At 39.4% G+C, this 12,401-nt stretch overlaps 1 protein-coding gene across 4 annotated transcripts in view; it reads left to right on the top strand.

The window, feature by feature from the left end:
• Positions 1-1,203: 1,203 nt before the first annotated feature.
• Positions 1,204-12,401, top strand: part of RUNX1 (RUNX family transcription factor 1) — a 272,128-nt gene continuing 260,930 nt past the window's right edge. For 3 of the 4 annotated variants that reach the window (XR_009762805.1, XM_061627714.1, XM_061627717.1), the window contains exons 1-2: positions 1,204-1,336; positions 1,537-1,656. Coding sequence is in view for 3 of the 4 variants with exons in the window: in XM_061627714.1 (XP_061483698.1) it covers positions 1,599-1,656 (58 nt within the window). In the remaining variant the exon portion in view is untranslated. Of the gene's footprint in view, positions 1,337-1,469; positions 1,657-12,401 lie in introns of those variants that run through there. The other variant, XM_061627715.1, reaches the window with a different exon arrangement.

Genomic DNA, 12,401 nt, shown 5'->3' on the forward strand with positions numbered 1-12,401 from the left:
CTAGATCATTCCTATTTTAATGGGTTCATTGATTCTGTTGTAAATGAGTGTTTGGCAAATGTTTAATGGTTTGAAATATGTGTGTCAGGCTTTAACTATCACTACAGGTGTGAGGAAAATCCTCTAGATTTCACATTTGAAGTAGAGAAAGGCTGCAGTTCAGTATACAGAGCAGTGATTAAGGCTGAAATCTAATACACACTTACCTGGGAGTAAGTCCCATTGAACCCAATGGAATTTACTTCTGAGTAGACATGAATTGGATTGGAGCCCAAGGTACCTAATAACTGGCCTAACAATCACTTCTTTGTTCTTAATTAGTGCTTTTCTTTCTTTAGAATTTATCACTGGCACTCAAACCACTTGGTGTGACATAAACTATCCTTTTTTTGCCCCACAAGAAAGAAAGATACATTTGGAATATAAAGTTCTAAATGTAGTTCTTGGTGCCTGCTAATTTCAAAACAAGAAAGATAAGTCAAATTTTGAAGAGTTCACTACAAAAAAAAGTTCTTCCTCAATAAAAATCACAGAATAATGATAAATGATGACAATAATAACAACAATAATAAGCATTAATATAGCACTTGAGTGCTCAAAGAGATCAACACATTATCACAGTAATCCTTACAATAGCCAATTAAAGTTTATGCCAGGTTTTAATTGATCCATACTTTCCCTATGCTTTCAAGCTGTCCTAAAAGAGTACAGTTTAGCCAATCCAACTTATCCTCTTTTGACTGTGTATTGCCTTTTTAAAAAAAATCCTGTTGTCCATCTGCTGAACTTCTTGAAAAGTGATTCCCAACGTTAGGTGATGCCATGTACATCCTCTTTCAGCAACAGATTAATGCCAGGGTTTGAATTACTATTGAATAAGCAGCAATGAAACATCTATGAAAATAATCAGTAGTTCCAGAAACCGCAAGCAACAAGAAGACAGAGTTGTCCTTAATCAGCAAAGACCATTTGTAGAACAAGGGCTCTGAGTCAGGGTCAGCCTCTTTCTGTCTCTCTGTCTCTGCATACTGTTTCTTTGATGAATCTAGGGGAAGGCAGGTGGTGTAAGAAGTACATTGCTCAAAATGTTTTTTTTTTTAAAAAAGTCGACATCACTGAAATCATGTGATTGTCAAGAACCAATTGAAGCAGGCTGTGGAAAGGGGAACAGTTAAATTTGTAATATTGGTTGTGTGAAACACTTCTTTGGGCCTCATAAACAACCACAGAACCACAAGTTGGGTACAGAGGCAGTCACACAAGAGCAGGTCCGGGATATTGGTCAGCAGGCAGGGCGAATCATTTTGACTACAAACCACAAGAGTTTCATAGAGTGGTAAGCATCAAGAAACCACAAGTGATCCGCTATTTCTCTCTCTTTCTCTTTCTGTCTTTTACAAAACAGTTCAGTGGTTGTGTGAGAGAAAAAGAACCATATTATTGAATTTATTTTGCTTTGCAGACACAAACATGCAAAGTGAAATGGCAGAGAAGAGGTTTGTTACAATGACCATTCTTGATTTTTTACTTCCCAAGGTGAAAGAAATCACATATCACCCTCTTTTAAAAGAGAAAATAAGTTTTTAAAAGAGGAGACCATGGATTCAAACAGCATATTTGAGTCATTTCCTTCTTACCAGCAGTGCTTCGTGCGAGGTAAGTGCCACTCAAACATTTAAATATATTTTTGACTCATCCATGTTTAGGAAAATGCATGTTTGCACTTTTCAAGCTCTTAGGAGCACATGTTTTTCCATGATTATTTTCTCTGATTCTAATAAAATCTGAAATGTGAATGAATTACCAGTTTAGTTCTGTTGAGCAATTGTACTGAGGATTCATTTCAGTTGTTCAAGTCACCAGCACATAATCATTAGTGCTCTGTTTTGTAAATGTGACTGTTATAAATCATATAAATTGCATGCAACAGCAGAGGCACAAACCACCAAAGGAGTGTTTAGCTGTGCTGGCAGAGTCAGTGCTTTGGAACTGTAGTCATTTAAATAGCCAAGAGCACACAGTATGCATCATAGACTTAACAGGAATATAGTACTGAATAAAGAGCAAAGTTGAATGTCAAGCCAACGGAAAGTGCTGTTGCCCCATTTACGTATCAGTGCAGATAATGGAAGAAGCCTAGGGCCACAATGATCATATGCACATTTACCTGGGAGTAAAACCCATTAAAATTAGTGGGGCTTACTTTTGGGTGAACACAAATAAAATCAGATTGGTAGGGTCACTCATTTGAGACGTTTTAAAAATGAATAAAAAGGAACTTCAAAGAGAGTTATAAATCACAGGGTGAAGAGAATAAAGACAACTGGATGCACTTTTTGTTTATTGCTAGGAAAACCAGGCTGCCCCTCTCTGATTAGATGTAATTTGTTACAGACACTTTCAGAACAGTCGAGAGATGGGGCATAATAAAGCAACCTGCAAAACATTGTCTTACACAAATGCCGACTAAAGTTTTATACTAGCTCTACCATCCTCAAACCAGATGCATTGATCATGATAAATCCTTATTAATAAGTTAACTTGGGTAAGAAATATGCTGTCAGGAAGCCTGATCTTTTCTCAGTAGCATATGATAAAAAATTAACTCTTATACCTGCATTATTCAGAACCTTCTCTGTTGTGGCCCCTAGACTAATGCTCTCCCCTATGAGGTAAGATCAGCCCCCTCTCTTCCCATTTTTAGATGGCTGCTGAAGACCCATCTTTTTATGCAAGCATTTGGTTAAATTTCTATCATTTATTCCATTGTACTGATGTGTTTAATGATTTTATGGATTTTTTAATGTATGGTTTTTTGTATGTTTTGTGTTCTTAAATTTCTATATGGTTTTATTTATGCTTTCTTTTTTAAAAATCTATATAATCTGCCTTGGGACCTGCATTCCAGGTGAGAGGCAGATGATAAAAATAAATTTATTATTATTTATTATTACTCCTGAAAAATGCTTATAAATGCAACTATAAACTGAACTCATTCATTTCATGCTGGTGGTGCTCGGGGGGGGGGACAGGGCTGAGAGAGTAATCTTTACGAACTCCTCTACTTGGCTGCCTCAGGAGTGTCAATATCAGTCACCAGTTATTTGTATTAATAAGCATGCTAAGGAATGCGGAAGGGTTGAAAGGTGGTTGTCACAACAAGCCACTTTGCTGCATTGCTCCCTTATGTATTGGAAATGAGGGTGAACATAGGGGGGAAGAATGCCATGAAAAGTTTTCTTTGATGCTGCAGCTATAAAGGTTTTAAGCAATGTTTCACTGGCAATGGAGAACAGTTTAACTGAATTGGATCACTATGAGCTGTGTGAGTCCTGTACCTTTGATTTTTTATTTATTAAAAAAAAATCTTTTAGTAGCTAGGCTGGGGAGGATCAAGGGAGAAACTGCTAAGTCTTCCCCAACTCGTTTCCTTTGGGTTGCTAACAAGCAAAGGAAGCAATATTCATAGAATAACAAGTGTCTTCCTGAGGCTAGCTGGCTTTATTTTTTTTACTTTTGCCCATCCAAATGTTTATTTGCTCTTTTATCTACAGGACAGGAAGGCTTTATTGAGGAAATTTTATTCATCTGGAATGTAATAAAGGCTGAACCCTTTAGTGCTCTACTTGACATAGTGCTGTACAACCAGCCTGTTCTTGAACTCTGACAGGAAAAGGGCCATAAATGAGCAGAAAATGTTTAAACAAATTTGAAACAGTATATATCAGGATCTTCATTCTCCATTAGCATAAACAGGCATAACAGTTTTTATACAAAACTAAGTATAATACTTCCTCTGCCCTATTAATATAATCAGCCAAACCAATCCTTTGTTCCAACAATGAGAATACATGCAAAATATAGACTCCAAGGGCAAAATTCACTGTCCTGTGAGAGAACCATTGAAATGATGAGGAATTCAAACTAACTTCTCCTACAACTCTGATTTCATTCATTTGATCTTGGCTCTAGTGAGGTATACTTGCAGAACATGTGTAGAAATATTACATGCCACTCACTTTCATTTGCTCATTTTGCAGCATCCATTGTGAGCTTCTCATTTCTCTGCTCTTCTGTCTGATAAGCACATGTACTGGGCTTGTGCTTTGCTTAGTAAATTTCCTGTATGCACTTTTGGTTTGCACTTTCCCCTCTGAACATACATTCAAATGATTCCCTAACAGCTGCAGAAGGTAGCATCGTGGGGAGCTTCATCCAAGATAAAATGTCACAGGTTCCTCAGGAATAGCTTATTCCTTTCCCCTCTTTCATATCTTCCCTATGTTAGCTTTCTCACTCAGACTAGTGAAGCGGTTTGGGAGAAGTTGGACAGATATGCACACTGACAGAAATGGGGGGTACTTGTGTGTGTGTGTGCATGTGTGACAAGTCACAGTCACAAGAAAATATGGGGAGAGGCAACGCAGTTGTGTAGCCTATTTATATTAGACCTGTTTTACACATGCAACAATATAAGCTGGTAGAGTTCTCAGGTGGTAGAATGGACGTCTGGCAAGGGACCAGGTTTTAAAATCTTTCCTTATGTACGATACCTCTGAACAAGTAAAAAAAAAGAAAAAAAAGATGGCACAAGTAAGGCTAGAATGTTCTCCATGACGAGCTAGTGTTTTGCTTACAGGAAGAGCTTTTTTAAAAAAAATGTGAGGGCATTAAAATGGCAGTCTAAAATGGTCAAGTCCACCATACCACCTCATGACTTTGTCACCTCATTGTGCTGTTTCTGTAGACTAGGCTGCAGTTCTAGAACTGGACCTGTTTTGAGCAATTAAATCAGACATTTTTTATTGCCTGTATTCTATAAAGAGACTTTAATTGCAGTGGATAATTTTGGTGAATAGTGAATGTAAATGCTGTTTTCACTGACAAACAGAAATAAGTAATGTTTAAATAAGAGAGACCTGAAAACTTATCCGAAAGTTTCTTTGTGTGTGTGTCTGCTTCCTCCTTTTACTGAACTTCAGACAATTTCAAAAGACCTGACTTGACAAATACCTAGGCTTCGGTGCAAGAAAAATAATCATTCCCTTGGTCAAATTGTTCTCACCCCTGTTTGTCAGTAATGTTTATACAGACCATTCATTAGAAATGTCCAAAATAGTTTGGTTATTTTTCCCGCCAAAATTTATTACACTTTCTCAAGTGAAATTATGGCCCAAAGAGTGGAAAAAACAAGTTGTTTTCTGCCATAGATTTTGCTTTATCAGTCCATGCAGTCCTCACAGACGGAAATCCATCATTCTTTTTCAGTGCGATACTCTGAAAATTTGGACAAAAAGAGAGGAGTGGGGAAGCAGACACTGGTCCCACCCTCCTTGAAAACTGACAGGATCACAAAGCTTGTCTTATTAATTGAATGTGGTGCACCACAAAGGATATGACCCTTTTTCTATCACACCACACCAGGTCCTGTCTTAAGCTACTAGGTGAAGAAACAAAAATTTGACTGAACCTTTTGGAGGCCTGAGCTACCCAAATATCACACATTCATTTGTATACCAAGATACTTATGAAAGCCACTCTTATTCTGCTTTCTATCTGTTTTTCATTAACAAGTGTATGAAGATGGGAATTTTTGAAAATAATCATGAATAAAAAGGAAAAAACCCTACTGTAATGAATTTAGCTATCCTGTGCCAGGTATACGTTTATAGCCACGAACCTCTAGCATTTTGTATATGTCTACTCAGATGTTTGTCCCACTGAGTTCAATGTGGCTTATTCCCAGGTAAATTGGCATAGGATTGTAGCCTTAATGTTTCAGCTCCTTCTTCCCATTCTGAATGATGCTACTAGAGTCATGCAGAATGCAGGTCAATTACCAACCAGAGAAAATTAAACACTTTTAAATCTGATAGCTTAGCTCTGTCCTGTAAGTGAGACTTTAAAATTATTAATGTTGGTTGGATTGTCCCCATGTTGTCTATGGTCAGGTATATAGTTATCTATTGTTACTCATCTGTCATTAGGTCTAGGGAATCGTCTATAGATACAGTACGGCAACTTTGATGTAGCTAAGCAGGGTCATATCTTCTTTAAAACAGGAAGACTGCTAGAGAACTCTATGTGTGCTTACTTGAGATCCAGAAAGGTGAGATATCAATATAATAAATAAAGTCCAGTACAGTATACAACTATCTTTGGTTTCCTCAATGTAGCATTGTAGTCAACATTTTGCTGTCTGGGTAAGCAAGCAATACACAGCATTTGATATGAGAAAAAGTGAGACTAAAAATGTTTTCCCCGTAACTACAGCATTGTTTCCATTGATCGTGAGCTCAGGGGAACACACATTTGTGATTCAGCTCCTGAGAAAGGTCAGGAATCAAGAAGACACAAAACTGTTAAGAATATCACTGGATTTCATTATAGGTAACAGAGCTATCTGTAAAATGTTTGACTAAGTGGGAGAGAACAGGCAGGACGTAGACTGCAGCAATTTCCTGCTAAAGATGCAGACACTTATATCACCATTCTCATTATAGACAGCATTTGCAATGTAATTAATGATGTCTGGATTAAAATCAATCAATTATTCAAAATAAGGGCCCCTGTATGTGTAATCCACAGTCCACTCACTGTTACTGCAGACTAAAGAATATGTTATATTGCTGGAGAGAATACAGAGCTGAAACTAAAAGTAAGAAGAAACAAAAAGTTTGAGGAGAAGGGAGAACCTGGATTCAGTCCATAATAATTAAGAGTTAAACTAAATTAGGTCCTGTAATTACAGCTCCATTGCATCCTTAAACTGGTGTACATAAACTTAAATTGACTTAGGGTGCAATCCTATCCATATTTACCTGGGAGTCAGCCCTGTTAAAAACTGGGAGACTTACTTCAAATTAAGCATCTGTGGGATTGCGCTGTTAACCTTACTGAACATCTCACATTGTGGAAGTATATTCATTAATAAGCAAAAAACTTTGCGGTTTAAGAACGTACCTATAGCTAACAGATATTTCTACCAAACTTTAAAAAGCAGGGAAATTGGGCAGCTATAGTGAATGCACCAGAGGAGCAGGAGACCTGAACTCCTCTCTGAGATATTGTACTGCCCTACAAATCTGTCAAAATGCAAACACAATTTGGGTTGGTTTTTCACAGTCCAATCCACTTCCTGTGTAGCTTGGAAGAATTTTGTAGCATGTAAAACTGACCATGGGGAAGGAGGAGAAGGGGGAGAGGAGAGGAGAGGGAAGGAGGAAGGGGAGGAGAGGGGAGGGGGAAGGAGGGGGAAGGAGAAGGAAGGGGAGGGGATTGAAAGGGGAGGGGGGAAGGGGCAGGAGGAGGGAAGGAAGAGGGAGGAAGAGGAGGGGAGGGCAGGTTTGATCATTTGCATGCTTTTTGAGTTCAGTGAGATTTTTTCCTGTACGATCATGCTTCAGATAGGTGAAACTGACCTGGGGGAGGGGCAGGGAGAGGAAGGGGAGGTGGAGTGGGAGGGGAGGAGATCGGGTGGGTGGGCACTGGGCAGAGGAAAAGCCCTTTTCCTTTCCAAAAGGAAAACATTTTGAACAGTATCGTTGTTTTTCAGGGTTCCCTCCACCTTTTTATTCTACAGCAGGCACATGTAGTCTCCCACCCAAATTTAAACCAAAACTATCACTAGCTACATCCACACCAGACCTTTATTTCACTTTAGACAGTCATGGCTTCCCCCAAAGAATGCTGGGAAATGTAGCTCATGAATGGTGCTGAGAGTTGCTAGGAGATGCTCTTTTCCTTTCACAGAGCTGCAATCCACAGAAGAGGGGCTGACTGTTAAACCACTCTGGCCACTGGAGCTCTGTCAGGGGTATAGGAGTCTCTTAACAACTCTCAGCACCCTTCACAAACTACACTTCCCAGGATCCTTTGGGGAAAGCCATTATTTTAAAGTGAAATAAATGTCTGGCATGGGTATGGGCACCTGGTTAGCCAAGCCAAACAGCTGTGAGTCTGGCTTTTAGAACACTGATAGCTGATCCTTACTGACCATGCCTGCGCTTATCATTGACTTCAATGTTAAATTTCTTAATTAAAAATCAGCCAGGCATTTTTTTTAACTTTTAAACTGCAGAAGATGAAGGTAAGAGTATGGAGCAAGGTCAGTAATAGGATTACAGGTACTCTGTGAACATGGCTGATTTTAAATTGATTTCAACAAATTATGAGACCGCTGACAGAAAAAAGTCCAACAGAGGTCTGGATTTTTCCCCTCTAGTTTTACACTTTGAACTCTCGATTCTCTCTAAGTTTTTTGTGTATTTCCATGGAAACTTAGAGGGTTGTTAAGCAAACATTTCTGAGTTCAGGACTATATGTTTTGTAAGGTTTTGTTTTGAAATGAGCTTATGGGAAGCAGCAGAATGGCATGAGGGGTATTTTCAATTTGATATTGTGGAATGTGAAAAATCCAAGTTGGGCTATAGTAGAGTAGAGTACTCTCGTGGCTGTATAATCATTCTCATTGGTCACACCCCAACAGATTACTAGTTTTCCTTTTGACATAAGTGGATGAAATTTGGAGAAGTAGTTGCCCCTCCAGAGTGAATAAAGCCTGCCAAATTACAGGTAAATAGGTTTAGGGACTTTTGTACTAACATATTTAAAGTTTTTTTAAAAAAAAGTCTATATAACGTTTTTATTTTAGGACAAAATTGGATGAAATCTGTGGACACACTTGCCCCATTCTCAAGACAAGACAAAACTTTGCCAAATTTCAGAAGAATAGCTGAAGTGTTTTTCTTTTTCTGCAAAAGCAGCAATTACAGTTTTAGAGGGAGTAAAAAAGGAATCACTTGATCTCCTCTAGTATTTGGTGGGCAACTGGTCTTAATATTACAGGCATGAAAGTGGTTCCCATGAGTAAGAAACCTGCCAAATTTCAGACAAGTACATCCAGGGGGGCTTTTGTCTTATCCACCTTTAAAGTTGACATTGTCAGGGAACTAAAAGGCATTTGCTTTCTGAATAAAATCATTCCCTCTGATTACCTGTCATTCACAACTGAGTTCTCCTTCTGCCCTCCCCCACCACTCTGGTGTTTGCTCTCCCTTTCCCCCATCACCACGTTATAGTATTGTGATAAGCGTAGAGACATTGCTCTTGATATTAACAGACATTTTATGCCTGGATTGCCAAGGTGCTATGAAGCATATCAGGATCCCACTTCATCTCTGACAAGCCAAACATCCCTCTGAGGTACCCTAGGATTCATCCACCAAAGGGCAAGAATAGAATTGCCATGTTATTTTTGAAATAATTTAATACATTATTTGATCTTTCATCTCAAAGCATCCAACACTGTAGTATCAAAACAGAAAATATTCTGTATTGAAGTGTGGAATACAAGAAGACATTTTCTTGTTATGGACACCTAAATCACTTATGTTAATTCATTCCAACAGATGTGACTCACTCAATAACATCTCAAAGAATGCAATCCAGCCCACTCCTAGGAACATTTGTGTCTGGAATATTTAGTCAGCAGTGGTGTTACATGTCTTTCAAATTCCCGAAGGGCTCATTATTGAAACATTTTCAAAATATCCTTATAGATGACAGCTGATTGAATTAATTTATTATCTGCAGTGAATATCCTAAGCATCTTAATCTAAACATGCACTGGGCAGGCAGAGCCTTGAAAACTTGGAAATATAGATCTAAACAACTCTATCCTTTGCTTGAGGAAGATACCAAAAGTAATATTGACATGTGCCTGTCTAGTCTTTCCTTTCAAATCTGTAATGATAGATGAGCTACTGTTCCACATTTCCTACGTTAGAAAATTTCTTCATATATTCTACCTAAAATGATTATTGGGTGCTATAGGGGAAAGATGGTATATAAATGCAGTAGGTAAGTTCTGCTGAAACTTAATGCAATTACCTCTCATCCTTATTTGGAGGGACAGAAAACTGTTGTTCTCTGGGCCCATACAGTAATATCCACACTGCCAGCCCTACCCATATGATCTGTTTCTTTCAAATGTTACTGGAATGGTATGTAAGCAGCTGCACCACACAAGCTCCCACACAGCATCTGGATATCTAAAACACGTTCATGTGTCATCTCAATCCCATCCCATAACATACAGAAACTCTGTCATCCTTACTTCAGAAATATTGCAATGCGTCAGAAAAAATTAATAGCCCTTTCAATATCACATTTACTCAGGAAATTTCTTATAGAGCAAGCCCTAATCACGGCCTTCAGACCACCTAAGCCACTGGACTATTATTCTTTGTTCTACATTTGTCTCTAGGTTCTAGACTAATGATAATCTAACAGATAATTTTGTCACAAGGCATAGTTATCCATGTTTTATGATGCTAAGTATCTCAAGTGTAACAAAGAGTTACTCAGAAAAACACCAAAGTATCTTGTGGAAAGGAAATTGAGCTGGAGAAATTCATAATAGGCTTGACAAGGGGGGGGGGAAGGCCAGTACAATATCAAATTTTTTACACAGCCTTCTCACTGTTAGAGATGTTCTCTTTTTTCATTTTAAAAGCCTCAGTAACTCTGAAAGGCCCATCACAGGAATTACTGGAAAGAAGGGAGTGAAATATCAAAAAGAAAATAATCTGCTAGTTTGTGAAGACAAAGCAGTTCAGACAAGGCCTGACATCCAGATCCAGTGTCTGGGCATTGAAATGGTGGTGCACTTTCTTCCAGCGCTCAGTGAGGATTGTTAATTCATAATTCTTTGCTTTGTCTCCTATTGCTGTCAATGGAAGAAAACTATCTCTGGGTTTGGTAACGTGCCTAAAGAGAAAGGGCTATAACTCAGCGGTGCAACACGATTTGCATGCATAGCACCTCCTGGTCTCAACCACCGCTGAGTGGAACTCCAGGCTGGGAGATCCTAGAGCTGCTTTCTGTTAGGATAGATCAGGGTGGGGAAACTCAGGCGCATCCTGGCCTCGGTCTGTCTGGCCCTTGGGATTCTCCCTACGCCACACCTTCTCTACCCAGGCCATACCACTCACCAGCCCTGGTCCACATTGTCCTCAAGTGCTTTTGTCTGGATGGAATATGTCCTTGAACTGTTACAATGCCTCTTGCTTGCCTGGCTGGAGAAACGTGTGTGGGCTAGAAATGTTTGAGTATAGATTTTTGCATGTCTGCAATGTAGCCTGCTATTACTCCATCCACTTTGACCTCTGGCCCTGCCACCCACTGGCATGTGGCCCAGGGAAGGTTCCCCACAAGAGCATGCAGCCCTCAGGCTGAAAAGGATTCCCCACTGCTGGGATTGGTTATATTAGCCTAGGCTGACCATTTTCCTCTCTTACTGCAATTGCTGAAAAAATATTCCATTCACAATGGAACTTCACTTTAGAAAGCAGGCATGGGATTCTTTGTCATGCTAATGCTTGGGCAGGGCTTAGTGGCAGGCAGGAGGGGAGGGTGTTTGACCCTTCCTGCACCTGCTAATTGTTCCCTGTGAAATTCTACCCTGTTGAGCATTTGAGCTCACATCTCCCCAATTGGGCTCCAGTACCTTGGACCGGTGAGGTAAAAGACTGGGGGGGGGGGAGATGGCTTTCTCAAGGGAGGATTGGTGGGTATGGAAAGTGTTAAACATACACTCAGATTCCCCCACATTTGCATTACCTTAACAAGTGAGGGTTTGGGAACACACCCTGGCTGAGGTGACATGTGGTCTCACCCTCATATTTCTTCCAAGACGGGAAATACATACCTGTCTTTTGCTAAGGGATGCACAATAATTTCTAAAACAGATGTATATATTTCCATGGGTGTTATCTGCAGACCAGTTTGTTTATTTCTACAATGAGGTTTTATACTACATGATCACTGGAGGATACATTCAGGCTGAATACAGGGCTTTGAAACAGCAAGTAGCAGAATGATAAGGAATTTATGGTAGCCATGTGCAAATAATTAGCACTGAGCTTACAGCTGGTTATAAAATATACGAATACAATGACAGACTGAAGATGAGATTGGCAGTTAAATGACAAATAAATTGGTATCTTGCATGCTGCTTAAGAAAGAATCATATAGGCTGGAAGTGAGACAATTAGGATCTGAATTAGGGTTGCCAGATCAGAAGCATCCCAAACCTGAGATTTCAGGGGCGGCCCCAGTGATGCCACAGGGATGGGCTCTAGTGATGTCATTAAGCATGACACATTAAGCATCAACCACAGTTGCTTGGAGCATCCTACTCAAACAAACAAACAAAATTACCTGATTCAAAATTAAGATAGAAATCTTTGCTAAGTGAGGGTGTTCCCAGGACCAGATTATTTGTCAGGATCATTTTTTCTCACCTGCTTAAGGAGCCTGAGTAGGGTACATTTAATCTAGCCTAGTTGCTTATGGCAAGAAGGGTTTAATTGCTGTCAGGCCAGTCCAGTCACCAGAAG

The sequence above is a fragment of the Rhineura floridana genome, chromosome 5, assembly GCF_030035675.1.
Source record: "Rhineura floridana isolate rRhiFlo1 chromosome 5, rRhiFlo1.hap2, whole genome shotgun sequence".
NCBI classification, from domain to species: Eukaryota; Metazoa; Chordata; class Lepidosauria; order Squamata; family Rhineuridae; genus Rhineura; species Rhineura floridana.